At 40.6% G+C, this 13456-nt stretch overlaps 2 protein-coding genes across 2 annotated transcripts; one reads left to right on the forward strand and one right to left on the reverse strand.

Moving 5' to 3' along the window:
• The first annotated feature begins 2154 nt into the window (after positions 1 to 2154).
• Positions 2155 to 3904, forward strand: LOC4349585 (cationic peroxidase 1). Its single transcript, XM_066305453.1, has 4 exons — positions 2155 to 2396; positions 2476 to 2667; positions 2931 to 3096; positions 3323 to 3904. Exons 1-4 carry the CDS (start codon positions 2181 to 2183, stop codon positions 3706 to 3708), a joined length of 960 nt encoding a protein of 319 aa, XP_066161550.1. The 5' UTR covers positions 2155 to 2180; the 3' UTR covers positions 3709 to 3904.
• Positions 3905 to 4306: 402 nt separating this feature from the next.
• LOC4349586 (biogenesis of lysosome-related organelles complex 1 subunit 1) lies at positions 4307 to 5546 on the reverse strand. The gene is made up of 3 exons (XM_015761343.3): positions 5327 to 5546; positions 5024 to 5229; positions 4307 to 4719 (listed from the first exon to the last, which is right to left on the reverse strand). The coding sequence occupies exons 1-3, from the start codon at positions 5415 to 5417 to the stop codon at positions 4630 to 4632; spliced, it is 387 nt and encodes a 128-aa protein (XP_015616829.1). The 5' UTR covers positions 5418 to 5546; the 3' UTR covers positions 4307 to 4629.
• Between the last annotated feature and the right edge of the window lie 7910 nt (positions 5547 to 13456).

Consider the following 13456-nt stretch of genomic DNA (forward strand, 5'->3'; position numbering starts at 1 on the left):
AATATTGTGTAGAAATCATGTCTCATGCAAGACATGGTTTCCTTCTCTTTCCTCATTTTTCACTTGCCACATCATTTTTCATCCTAAGAGCAAGTATAATAGCAGGCTATAAGCCAGCTGCAAATATATTTTAAGAAGATAAATAAGGAGAGAGAAAAGGAGTGGGCTACAGATTTGCTGCCAGCTGTAGCACGGACTCCAAGACACAGTGTGTGTATGACAGGTGGGACCAAATATTAATAGTGTAGTATATAACTATTGTATGAATAAGCTATTAGATTGGCTATCGATGAATTGGAGCTAGTAGTTGGCTATACTATTAAACTTGCTCTAAGTGGCAGCTTATTTAATGCTATAAACATCATCCTAATCATTGGGTTGGGAATGGCCTTAGACCACGCAGATCGAACCCCCCCAAGTCATTGAAGAAGATTATTCTTGTTACAAGCTAGGTAGGTACCGTTTTATCCACAAACAGGCCGTCTGGCACAATCAGCTTCGTCAAAATCTTGTTTCTTTGCAGAATCCAAGATAATTAAAATAAGTAGTGAGTGGCTTTGCTGCTGCAAATACAATAAGGCACTGAATATTCTTTGAAAGAGATGGCGGCCATTTCCTTTGCTTTGCTCTGCTGTGCTTTTGGTTTGTGCTTGTGCTCACCACTCACCACCAGCCCAACTGCTCCCACTCTATCCATCTTACTTCAGTGTATACATGCAGTCGAGTCAACATACATCAATTGGCTGGCAAGCACCATCTATGCAAGGATTGAGCACAATTTTCCGAGTCACTAGTCCTTGGATGCGGCTTGTGAAAGATACCACCATATTCTGCAGTTGTATGCAAATGCATATATCAATTCGAATGAACAGATAGGTAACAGAAGCAGTTGAAAACACCATTGACATCCAGAGGAAAAGCTCCTCCAAATTGAACAATGAAAATATTCGACAATCAAGAGAAACTTCCAAAGTTTGGGGGGTTTGCATACATGGAATATAGGATTGGTTAATGATACTCCTCTATCTTCCTAATAGTTAATTATTTTCATGTTTTAAAATAAAAGAAAGGAGATCACACTGCTAAAAGTGACTTAAGGTGCACAATTTGTTGACAAAGTATCTCCGGCTAACGAATTAGTTCACACCTAAAGTTATGACCCAACTGATCATGCCCAAAGTACATATATTATCTCAATGCAGCCACTCTAATTTGTGGACTACTACAGCTATTTGTTGATACCATAGTTCGAGTTTTCAATAACCATTAGCAAACTGTGGTTTTAGTGTTTCCGACGTAGTAGTGTATTTAATATTACTTCAGTAAACATATGTAGTCATCCCGACTTTGTACCCGGTGACCGAAATCGAATATTCCAGGCTGTTAAGCGGATACAGTCTAGCACAGCTTATTGACAACTGCAATAGCTATTGTCTAATACAGAACTTTTATGTATAAGTTGAATCCTTGTAAGTCCTAAAATATTTTACCCAAATAGCTTAAACCACAACAGTTTTGGCTAGGTTGTACTAAAAACTACAACAACGATATTGTAGAAGAACAAGTCAACCTGAACAATAAGAAATAACAAGTTCAATGATAACTGATAAGATCATTCACCTACCATCCAGCAGAAATTCAATTTTTTGTCACTCAAGTCAGAAAACCTCAAATTCAACTTTTTCCACTACTAAACGCCTCCATTATACGATTAGTCAATTAAACTATTAATTTTGTCACCAAAAAATATGTCAACATTCTTCTGTACAGAAAGGGGTACAAAACCACACAATCTTGTTTATACTAAAAGGGAGCAAAACACATGTGCATTCATGGATAATATTTACCTCGAGTTTTGGAGCTATCCATTTGGTTCTTCAGTAATTCTTCTAGATGGTTACATCTTAGTGGAGGGATCAAAAGACCAAACCACAAAGGGTATCTTGTCATGTTGGCATGCCCCCATCTGATCCTCTCCACTTGCATGCACTTTCTGACTGTAGAGTTTTCCATTAATTAGCCTGATACAAAAAAAAGGAAGATCAACTAACAAAATGCAAAGAATTACAAAGCCACAACAATATACATATGACCAATTGAGCATGTGCACTGAATTCTGCCTATAAATATCCATGCACATTTGACTGGCAGATAGCACATTGCACTCAAGCCTGAACTAAATGGCTTCCCCTAAATCCTTCGCCTGCAGTGTCATTGCCTTGTTGTTTGCTGCACACTTGGTTTCAGCTCAGCTTAGCGCAAATTTCTATGATAAGTCATGCCCTAATGCACTGTCCACCATCCGAACAGCGGTGAGATCTGCCGTAGCAAAGGAGAACCGCATGGGTGCATCATTGCTCCGCCTCCACTTCCATGACTGCTTTGTCAATGAAAGTGTCCAGAACCTGTACAGATACTCAAGTTTTTCTCACTTCTAAGTATCAAGTACTAACCTTCAGTATTCTGACAATGCAGGGTTGTGATGGATCGGTGCTGCTAGATGACACCCCAACCTTCACTGGAGAGAAGACCGCCGCCCCGAACAACAACTCTCTGCGTGGATTCGATGTTATAGACAACATCAAGGCACAGGTTGAGGGGATCTGTCCGCAGGTGGTGTCATGTGCTGACATCCTTGCTGTGGCAGCACGCGACTCTGTTTTTGCGGTAAGGGGAGAAAATACAAAGGATATCAAACTAAGAGTTAGTTATTTGTCTGTCTTAAAAAGTTAACAGGAACTCCTGACATCAGTAGATGAGCAACTGAAATGAACAAAACATAACTCTTTATGTATAGCTATGAAATTCTATACCAAAACAAGCCTTACAAAGTATTAAAAGTCAAGTTGTCAAAGATAGTAAATAAATTGATTGATATTTATAAAATATAATCAGTAGTGACATATAAAAACTGACAATTTATTTTTCAGCTAGGAGGTCCTACTTGGGTTGTCCAGCTGGGACGGCGCGACTCAACAACAGCAAGCCTGGATACTGCAAACAATGACATTCCAGCACCAACCCTTGACCTGGGTGATCTCACCAAGTCTTTTTCAAACAAAGGACTAAGCGCAACTGACATGATTGCACTCTCAGGTACTGTGTATGTAAATTGAACTTTTTGGTATATAATACCATCTATAATAAAACCATAAAATAAAACAGCTATCCTTGCTGAAGCTTGATTGTCAAAACAAACTGTACAAGTGGTGTTACATTTACGTAGAGTATCAATATATCATGGTGCAACCCCAACAAGTTGTTTAGTATCAAGATGCTACTCATCAATTGATCACTAACATCAAATAAAAATATGTGCCAGGGGCTCACACCATAGGCCAGGCAAGGTGCGTCAATTTTCGCAACCGCATCTACAGTGAGACCAACATCGACACTTCCCTGGCAACATCTCTGAAATCAAATTGTCCAAACACGACCGGCGACAACAACATATCCCCCCTTGATGCATCGACACCCTACACCTTTGACAATTTTTACTACAAGAACCTGCTGAACAAGAAGGGTGTCCTGCATTCTGACCAGCAACTATTCAATGGTGGTTCAGCAGATTCCCAGACGACCACCTACTCATCAAACATGGCAACATTTTTCACTGATTTCAGCGCAGCAATAGTGAAGATGGGCAACATCGACCCCCTTACTGGATCCAGTGGACAGATCAGGAAGAACTGCAGGAAGGTAAACTAGGTCATAATTTTTACAGTCTAAGCCTGTGTGTGCCTGTGTGGAAGAGTATAATCTTCAGAGAAGGGAGAAGTGTCCCTTTCCTGATGCTGTAGTCGTCTTGAAAGGTGTCTGTATTGCTATTGAAGAACACATATGTGAAAGAATAAAATGGCATAAAAAGGCAACTGGTGTAACAGTTGATATGGCCTTTCATCTTTTCATCTACAATTCTTGCACTTGAAAGATCATTGATAACAAAACTCGGCTCCAAGCCTCTTACTATGGTTGATGAAGTTCATGACTAAAACAAACTTGTAATAATAATGCTTAAGAACAGCTGTTCAGAATGACTTATCATGCTGGCATTGATCATTACTTGGCTTAATTCTAATATTCAGCTATAGTTTCTTCACCGTAGTATATCCAAGTTGACAAATTGCATATCAATTGTGTAGGGTTCAGGTATATGATCACAGGATGATCAAAATGAACATTAAGAAATGCGGCAATCATGCTTATTTGAAAAGGAAAATTTGAGCATTAGATATTTTCCTACTATCTGCACTTGATATGCAGATATGCAAGAGCCTATATCAGCAACAAGGAAAAGCTAGTAATATATCATATCATGAATATATCGTCATATTCAATAGCAAAGTGAAAAAGTTGACAATATAGTCAAGAGTATACAATTTGTCATATAGTAGATCGAGATTTCTCCTTAGAACCAATATTTATTTTCTGAGGTAGACAAATATTTTCAACAAAATATATTGTTTCCCACAGGAGGTTTCCCACTAAAACGATTGGGAAGGTTTTGTTTATCCATTGTGTAGAGCAAACCAGTCCTATACAACAGAGTTGACAACTCAAATGAAAAAAAAGGTGCTAGCTGAGTAGGAACAGGATAAAATATTCCTAACACCATAGTCGAAAGCAGAGTCAGGATTGGTGAATGTTACGGATAGCTGCATTTATACTTTTACAGTCGAAATCCATGATCTTCATCCAGTTCTCAAAATCTCCAATTTCCTGTAACAAAATAAAACAACAGATGTTTCAGCAACAAGAAATGGAATATGATCGACTAAGGAAGCTATGCAAATTGCCTAGCATTGTACTATCGAATTTATCATGTTATTCCAAATGCAGTGCTACACATGGATACTTTTGGGGAAAATGAACTGCACCAAAAGAAAGCAATCCAAGCAATGTCATCTCATTTTTCATTATTTGACGATAAAAGAGCATGTGATTGGTGCTCTAGTAAGAGCAGTATACATGAACCGGAGAAAAGCGTCTAAAAGAAAAGGAGATAAAGGGGAGGTGAGTAGACCTTCAAGACAGAGTTGATTGCGTTGGTGGCAGCAAGCCACTGGTCAGTCTGCTTCTTGAACCGCGCGATTGTAGCAAGCAGCGCGCGGGCTTCAAACTCTATGCGCCTCTCGTTGATGTAGAGCTCCTGCACTCCACCGTCAACCGTGGCCACGAGAAGATCTGCAACCCGCGCCGCGCTCTTCACAGCATCCACCTTTACTCTCTCTACATGTGTTCAACGGGGGAGAATGAGCAATTCGAGAAATCAAAGGTAAATTTCATCAAAAAATTTGGTTTTGGGCAAAATCAATAGGGGTTTTACCGGTTTTGTTGCGCTGATGGAGGGATTGGTGGTGGTGGCGTTGCATGATGTGGAGCAGCGCCGCTTCCAGCTGCCCGCCCGCCGCCTCCATGTCCTCTTGAATCCGAGGCTGAAGCTAACGCCGCCGCGAGACCTCGAGGAGGGAGAAGGATGTTGACGGTCTCCGCTCTCCGGCGCGGCGGCCTGCAGGGGAGGAGATTGGGGATCAGGATCCTCTATCACTGACATTTGGGCCCACATGTCAGTGACAAAAGCTCCGTGCATTACCAGATTGGCTGGTGTTTAATTCCAACGGATAACCTCGGGTTAAGATGATATTTTCCTTCATACCCCTCATAATTCACAAATTTGATGGTGAGCTTTTTTAAGGAAAACAAAACAAATAATTGTTAAAATGTTCGATCGTATGTACATCAGATGTGCTAAAAGAAGTTCAACATAAAATTGAGGAAATTTTTACAAATTTATGACCTTCCAATTTGCTCCTCAATTCATGTGTCTACGATAATTGTTAACCTTTGACAAACTCGACATGTGATTAAGTTTTGCGGTTGAATATGTGAGTGAGATGGAGACTTTTACGAGGGTTTCCTTCAAAATTTTGATAATTTGACCCTTTTAGAAAACTTTTTTGAAATGTAAACCGTGTCAAAAACTTATTTCAAAAGTAAAACGTGGTCTACGAGGTCCAATGACTCAGTGCCAACGATCATGGCACTAAGTGTTGCCACCTTGGCGGGGACATGAGGTTGGATGGGGTCAGCGCTATGTACTTTGGCGCTAACCTCTTGTACGGTGATAAGTGGAGTTTGTGCTAATTTTTGTCATTGCCTTCAATGTGCCTTGATGGTTTAACTGTTAGACAAGAAACCAAGAGATCCTAGGTTCTTCTCATTCTCGTTACTCATTCTTTGTTTGCCTTAATCACGGGAAAAGAAACAAAAAAATTGCAAGACGTAGGGATCGAACCCAAGTCTCTCGCTTGATAAAGGATGGCTTCACTATTGTGCTACACTTAAGTTCATAACTATACTAATATGTTCTGGATATAATATGTATATGGGGTCAACACCAAAATGCATGGTGCTAACCCCCCGCCCATGGCTCCGCCAGCGTGGCAACGCTTAGCGCCATGGTCGTTGGCTCTGAGCCGTTGGACCTCAGCGCCAATCCCGATGACATTGAGGTGACGGTTCATTTTTTAAATAAGTTTTTGGCATGGTTTACTCTTCAAATAAGTTGTCTAAAAGGATTAGATTGTCAAAATTTTGAGGGTTTCCTCATTTAGAGGGGCATCGATTTGATACAAAATACTAACATTGTGTGACAGAGACGGTCAAGCAATGGCTTCGACATTGAGTCGGTGTTGAGAAGTGAGAAGAGTTTTGGAGGCTCTAAGAAGAGAGTGATAGGAGACAATTTGTGTTATGACAGTGGATCCAATAGCAAATGATGTTGAAGGCAGAGAAGGCCAACACTACGAGAGAGATGAAAGAAAGAGCCGCAATTACGAGTAGATAGGTTATGCGTAGGTAGCACCTAGGAGGTGGCCAACGAGTGATGGAGCACATGGTGGATGGCATGATATTGTTGCATATATCGGTTAAGCTTCTCGAGTTGATCTACCAACTTACCAAGGAACAAAGGAAAAGGGTGAAAAGAATAATACATACATATCTAGAGGTTATCTAGAGGTTAGTAGACCAAGATTTATAATCTTTGTACTTAAATTCCCACAATCAAGGTTCATATATATGACTTACAATAAGGTAGGTAAATTATAGTTTCTATTTATACATTGTTTTTTAATATCATAAACAATAGTCGATTTTTATTTGTCTTTAAAACTGACTTAGAAACTGAATTTAATGCTTGATTGCACGGTATATAACCTCCTTGCGAATAAGAACGTTTGAAGACTTTATTATATTAAAAATTGTTTCCACGGTTCTGATGAACGCCTAGTTTGTAAGGATATAAATGTTTCTAATGGTGTTTGATGAAATTTATAAATATAGTAGTGGGTTAGCGGACCAAAGTTTATAATTTTTTTGTTTAAAAACTGATGGTTTGCATGCAGTTGGATGTGCATCTGTACACCTTACCTCTAGGAGCCAAATCTTTTCAGATGCAACTCCATATCATATCTGTTTTTTATCTTAACAAGAATGCATGATGGAACTTAGTATTAGCCTTGTTGCCCAATCTCCATCTTTTGATTGTTGACCAGTCTCTTTACATCTTAACAGCTCTTTAACTTTTGTTAATGTTAGCCGTCCTGTCTGGTCTAGCTAAGTAGCTTAACTAGCTACCACACTGTAGGCTATTGACTTGTTAATATACTGCAGATGCATGGTCTCTGTTTTCCTTCTGCAGTAGACTAGAGTACTAGACATGTATGCAGATTTGGTCCTGTTTGGTCAGCCAAAACTTCCATTGATTGCGCTACAAAAGCAAATAAACCTGCATGACCGGATGCATTCAGCAGTCATCTAGCACTGAATTCGGTTGGCTAAAATTCTATGCTACTCCCTCCGTCCCACAACACAAAGGATTTTAAGTTTTTGATTGCAATATTTGACCACTCGTCTTATTTAAATTTTTTTTGCAAATATAAAAAACGAAAAGTTGTGCTTAAAGTATTGTAGATAATAAAGTAAGTCACAAATAAAATAAATAATAATTTCAAAATTTTTTGAATAAGACGAGTGGTCAAACGTTGCAAACAAAAACTCAAAATCCCTTATATTATGAGACGTACTCCCTCTGTTTCTAAATGGTTGACACCGTTAACATTTTAGCACATGTTTGACCGTTCGTCTTATCCAAAAAATTTTGTGAAATATATAAAACTATATGTATATATATATATATATATATATATATATATATATATATATATATATATATATATATATGAAAGTATATTTAACAAAGAATCAAATGATAGAAAAAGAATTAATAATTACTTAATTTGTTTGAATAAGATGAATGGTTAAACATGTTAAAAAAATCAACAGCGTCAAATATTTAAAAACGGAGGGAATATGAAATGGAGGGAATAGTATACAAGAAACAAGCTAGACGTTTTGTCATGGTTAATTGGCTAGGTAGGTAGTTCCAGAAAAGGTTTCTTGATAAAGTGCAGCCTTCTCCTAAAAACATACCCCGAAAACAAAATGAGACATTTGAGCTACCGGAAGAACATTTTGACTTGTCTCCATTTTTGATTGGTTAAATCAAAGACCTGAAATGCCATTTGTCCACTACTTCAATTGATCACATGCATGTATGGCAATATGATGTTTTCAGGCTCAATGCATGTTTCATCTTAAAGGTAATTAAGGATCGATTTGCAATTTAATCTGCAATACTCCCTCCGTACTCGCAAAGGAATACTTTAGGACAATCCTTAAGTCAAAACTTGGGAATATAAATCATGAATCTCTCAAGTTGTTGAGTTTGAAAATATAAAAATTATATGAATAGATTTGTCTTGAAAAATACTTTCATAAAAGTATACATATATCATTTTTCAATAAATACTTTTATAAAAAAAAGTCAAAGTTGTGTTTTGGAGACCGTGTCACTGTCCAAAACGACTTTCTTTATGAGTACGAAGGAAGTACGAGGGAGTACACGTACTACGTTGAGTTTTAGGTTTGGTGAGTACGATCCATATCGAATATTTGTACTGCATCAGCTGCTTGCTTTGCCTAATTGATTCTTAATTCTGACACTCCACCTAACGATGTTGTCCTGCTAGTTAATTTCATAATGTACTTCCTTTATCGACCGGCCTTATGTATCTTGCTCGTCCTTTCCGTAGTAAGGACTAACTTAATTTACTACTCCTTCCTCTAGGAGTCCATTAAGCAAGCGATTAGTCGATGCCATTAAGGCATTAACTGCTACCACGATAACAGATAGGTTCGATGATGCGTCCATCTTAAGATCCGAGCTGCTGTGTCACTGGACGGCAAGTTCAACAATAATGATACGTATTTGTGAAGTTTTTCATGTTACGCTACTTTTGTGTCAAGTTTGGCAACGATGCGTATATACTGTGCTCCATCATTTGTTTTAGTTGTTTGTGCGATGGGTCTAAGTTGTCGGATATGTTGTACTTTTTTTTTTCTTATAGCATCTATGTTTTTTTTTACATACGGAAATGTAATTGGCCATTCTTTTGTTGGTTTAGGATTTTCTTAAAAAAAAGGACATGTAGTATAATCTTGAAAATAAATAGGTCTTTATGTATCATTTTTTAATCGTTATACTATGGTATGTTGTAGGTATAAATGCCAAATATTTTCCATTAGCTTCGTCTTGATAAATAATTGCACGCAGATACCGTATTGACATTAGGATTAGGTTGTACAGGTACACCCGTGTGTATTGATCAGAACCAAGATCGAAAATTGTAAAACATTTTTCAAAGAATGCACATATCTTTGATAAATCTATACTACTTTCAAGAGGCCGTCCTCCTCCTACCCTCACTACAAGCGGCGCTTAACCCACGTACATTAAGAAAACACAGCCGTTCGAAAACCAATCTAACAAAGAGAACACCTGCCCAAGAAAAGGCCTTCCCAAGATGAAGCGCTGTTCAAAAATCGATTCGTCAAAAAAACCGTGTACTTAAGAAAACAGGCTTCCTATATGAACCAGACTAATCTACACCAGTACGCCACACCCCTACCTATCCTCGCCAGTTAAAAAAAAGAGCAAAATAACATTAATTATATCCTTTAGTAAAAAAGAAGGGAAATTTTGTTTTTTTTCTTTCCTTTTCTCTTTCTTTTTCTTTCTTCTTCAGTTTTCAGTCTATCTTTTTCTTGTATTCCTTTTCTCTTTCATTGGCCACTTGGCTATGTACCTTTGACCACCATTTCTTTAATGGATATAAGGTAGAGTCATTCTACCTTTTTGCGTAAAAAAGGAAGAAGGGAAAAACAACAGAAATATTACTTTATATTTAAGTTTAGGTTTCAGTAGTGAAGTGGGCTTTATTCCGGTTTGTAACCCCCTTTACTCTCAGGTTGCAAATCAGGACCCCGAATCCTGGACTAAAGATGTCCATCTTTAGTTCCGGTTGAAATAACCGGGATTAAAGATCTATCTTTAGTCCCAGTTAGGGTTACCAACCGGGAGTAAAAATATTAGCGCCACGTGACTGTCGCCTCCCTTTCTTTTCTTTTTTAATTGTTTTTTTCTACTTGCATATTGATTTCGCACCGAACTCAACAACAAAATCATCCACACAGAAACATCACAAAATCATGCATGAATTGACATCACAAATTCATCCGTAACTTCACAGAAACATCTAAAATCATCTACAAATTTACATCTCAAAATCATCAACAAATTCACAAAAACATCTAAAAATCATTCACAAATTTCCATCACAAAATCATCCCCAAAATCAACACAAAATCATCGATCCCCTCCGGCTAGCTTGCCCACCGCCAGCTACCTCCCATCCAGGCGCGCCTGCCGCCGGCTGCCTCCCTTCGGCCGGGCTGACACCTACGCGCATCCGGCCGGGCCGCCGCCCACGCCTCCCTCCGGCGCACTCGCCGCCTCCTTCTGGCGTGCCCGCTGCCGCCCCCCCTCACCCCCCCCCCCCCGCGCGCCCCCGGCCGTCTACCACCTGCCAGCACCGACAAAGAGAAGATAGTAAGAAAGAAGATAAGGAAAGAAGAAAGAGAGGAGTGGATAAGAGAGGAGGAGGAGTGGAGGAGTAGAAAGAAGATAGAGAGGAGGCTGAGCGCGCGCGATACGAGAAGATAAATGAGAGAGAGGGGGATGACGCGAGAATTAGTGATATTTACTCCCGGTTGGTATCATCAACCGGGATTAAAGATCTATCTTTACTCCCGGTTGGTGTTACCAACCGGGATTAAAGCTCATTAGAGGCCTGCCAAGCTCATTAGGGATTAAAGATTTATCTTTAGTTCCGGTTGGTAACTAAAGATCAAAAAATACCAGTGGGCTTTAAAACCGGGACTAAAGATATTTTTTACTCCCGGTTCCTACTCGAACCGGGACTATTGTGATTTTTGCCTAACCCAACAAAGACCACTTCTCTAGTAGTGGTTGTTACGCACGAGCACCCAACTAGCTAGTATACTAACACTGGTGGAGAAGTGCTTTTTAGTCCCGATTCGTAACCCCCCTTCAAACCGGGACTACCAATCCGGGACTAAAGATCGCTATCTTTAGTCCCGGGTGAAAAAACCGGGACTAAGGATCGATCTTTAGTCCCGGTTGGTGTTATCAACCGGGACTAAAGAGAGGGTAGCGGCAGTCCATCAGCTGGTCCTTTTTTCTTTTTTATTTTCTCCCGAATCGAGTGATATGCATATCATCAAATCAAACCCCAAATCCACATCACAACTCCATAGCACGATTCACAGATTCACCACAAATTCATTCACAATATCCATTCACATATTCATTCACAACATCACAAATATATTCACAATATTGATTCACAGGTTCATTGACAACATCGAGTCACATACTCATTCACAACATCACAGATTCATTCACAATATCGATTCATAGATTCATTCACAGATCAAAACATCCAAACCACAAATTAAAAAAAATCAAAAAAAAATCGACTCACCGGCCGGCCTCCCATCCCGCCGCCGGCCGGCCACCCATCTCGCTGCTTCCCCTCCGGCCGGATCTGGGGGAGGGGAGGGCGAGGCCGCCGGCGACCGGCCTCCATCCCGCCGGCCCGCGCCGGGCCGCCGCCGGCCGTCCTCCATCCCGCCGCTTCCCCTCCGGCCGGATCTGGAGGAGGGGAGGGCGAGGCCGCCGGCGACCGGCCTCCATCCCGCCGTCCCGCGCCGGGCCGCCGCCGGCTGTCCTCCATCCCGCTGGCCCGCTCCCGGCCGCCATCCCGCAGCCGCCGGCCGGCTGCCGCCAGCCCCAGCCTGCGCCTGGCCGCCGCCAGCCCGCGCCCGGCCTCCATCCCGCCGCCGTCGGCTGCCTCTGCAAGAGGAAGAGGGGGAGGGGAGGAGGAGAGGGGGTGAGAGAAGAGCAAGGGGAGAGGATGGAAGGAGAAGGATGGAGAGGATGGAGATAAGGAAGGAGAAGAAAAAGAGATAAGGATGGGAGATAGAGAGAGAGGGGCTACGCATGCGCTTGTGCGTGGGCTGGTGCGTATGCTTTATTCCCGGTTGATGTTATCAACCGGGATTAAAGATCTCTGGGATCTTTAGTCCCGGTTGGTGTTATCAACCGGGACTAAAGATCTCGGGGGGCCTGACAAGGCCTGACAGATTTAGAACTAGGACTAAAGATCATTTTTAGTCCTGGTTGGTAACACCAGTCGGGACTAAAGATCAAATATGCCCGCTGTAGCCACCAACCGGGACTAAAGATCATCTTTAGTCCCGGTTTTTAGTGGAACCGAGACTATTGTGGATTTCAGACGACCGACCAAAGATGGTTTCTCCACCAGTGTAAGCAACTGAGTATCATCAAGAGTAATATTCTAATCTTCTTCAGGTGTATTGGGGCCTGATCTCTCAAATTCGTCAGCAAAACAGCATGGAGATCCTGCCTAAGCTAGCACCCATGCTTAAGCTTAACAGCTTGGACTCCTGCCTAAGCCTGCACCCATGCTCTGGCAGGTAGAAAAGCATCATGTCGGAAGTAAACTAATTGCATTGCGCATATACTATTTTAAGTTATCCGAGTTAGTAAAAGCTAAAGAATTTTTGCTGACTGCATATACTAGTAGTAACTTGAAAGGTGAGTAATCTTTAGTTTATTAACCAACGACCAACATGATCTTCTTTGACTAGCATATACTAAACGACTGAATTGTCGACCCTCGTAGACATATTTTGACCATGAACGTCTATGTAGCTACTTTCGAGTTGAAATGGCGATGAGAATTAATGGTGGTTCCAAGGCCATGTACTTTGATTACCATGATACGATCATTTGATAATGAGCAGCTTGTTAATTAACTGCATGTGTTAGCCTAGCTCCCTTAGGAAAAAGGGGGAAAAAGAGAAAGGAACAACTACAAAAGACACACATATATACTATGCATTATGCATATATATGTAGGCATGCATGATGATGCTTTAGCTTTACTTA

This window comes from Oryza sativa, chromosome 11 (assembly GCF_034140825.1).
Source record: "Oryza sativa Japonica Group chromosome 11, ASM3414082v1".
Classification (NCBI taxonomy): domain Eukaryota; kingdom Viridiplantae; phylum Streptophyta; class Magnoliopsida; order Poales; family Poaceae; genus Oryza; species Oryza sativa.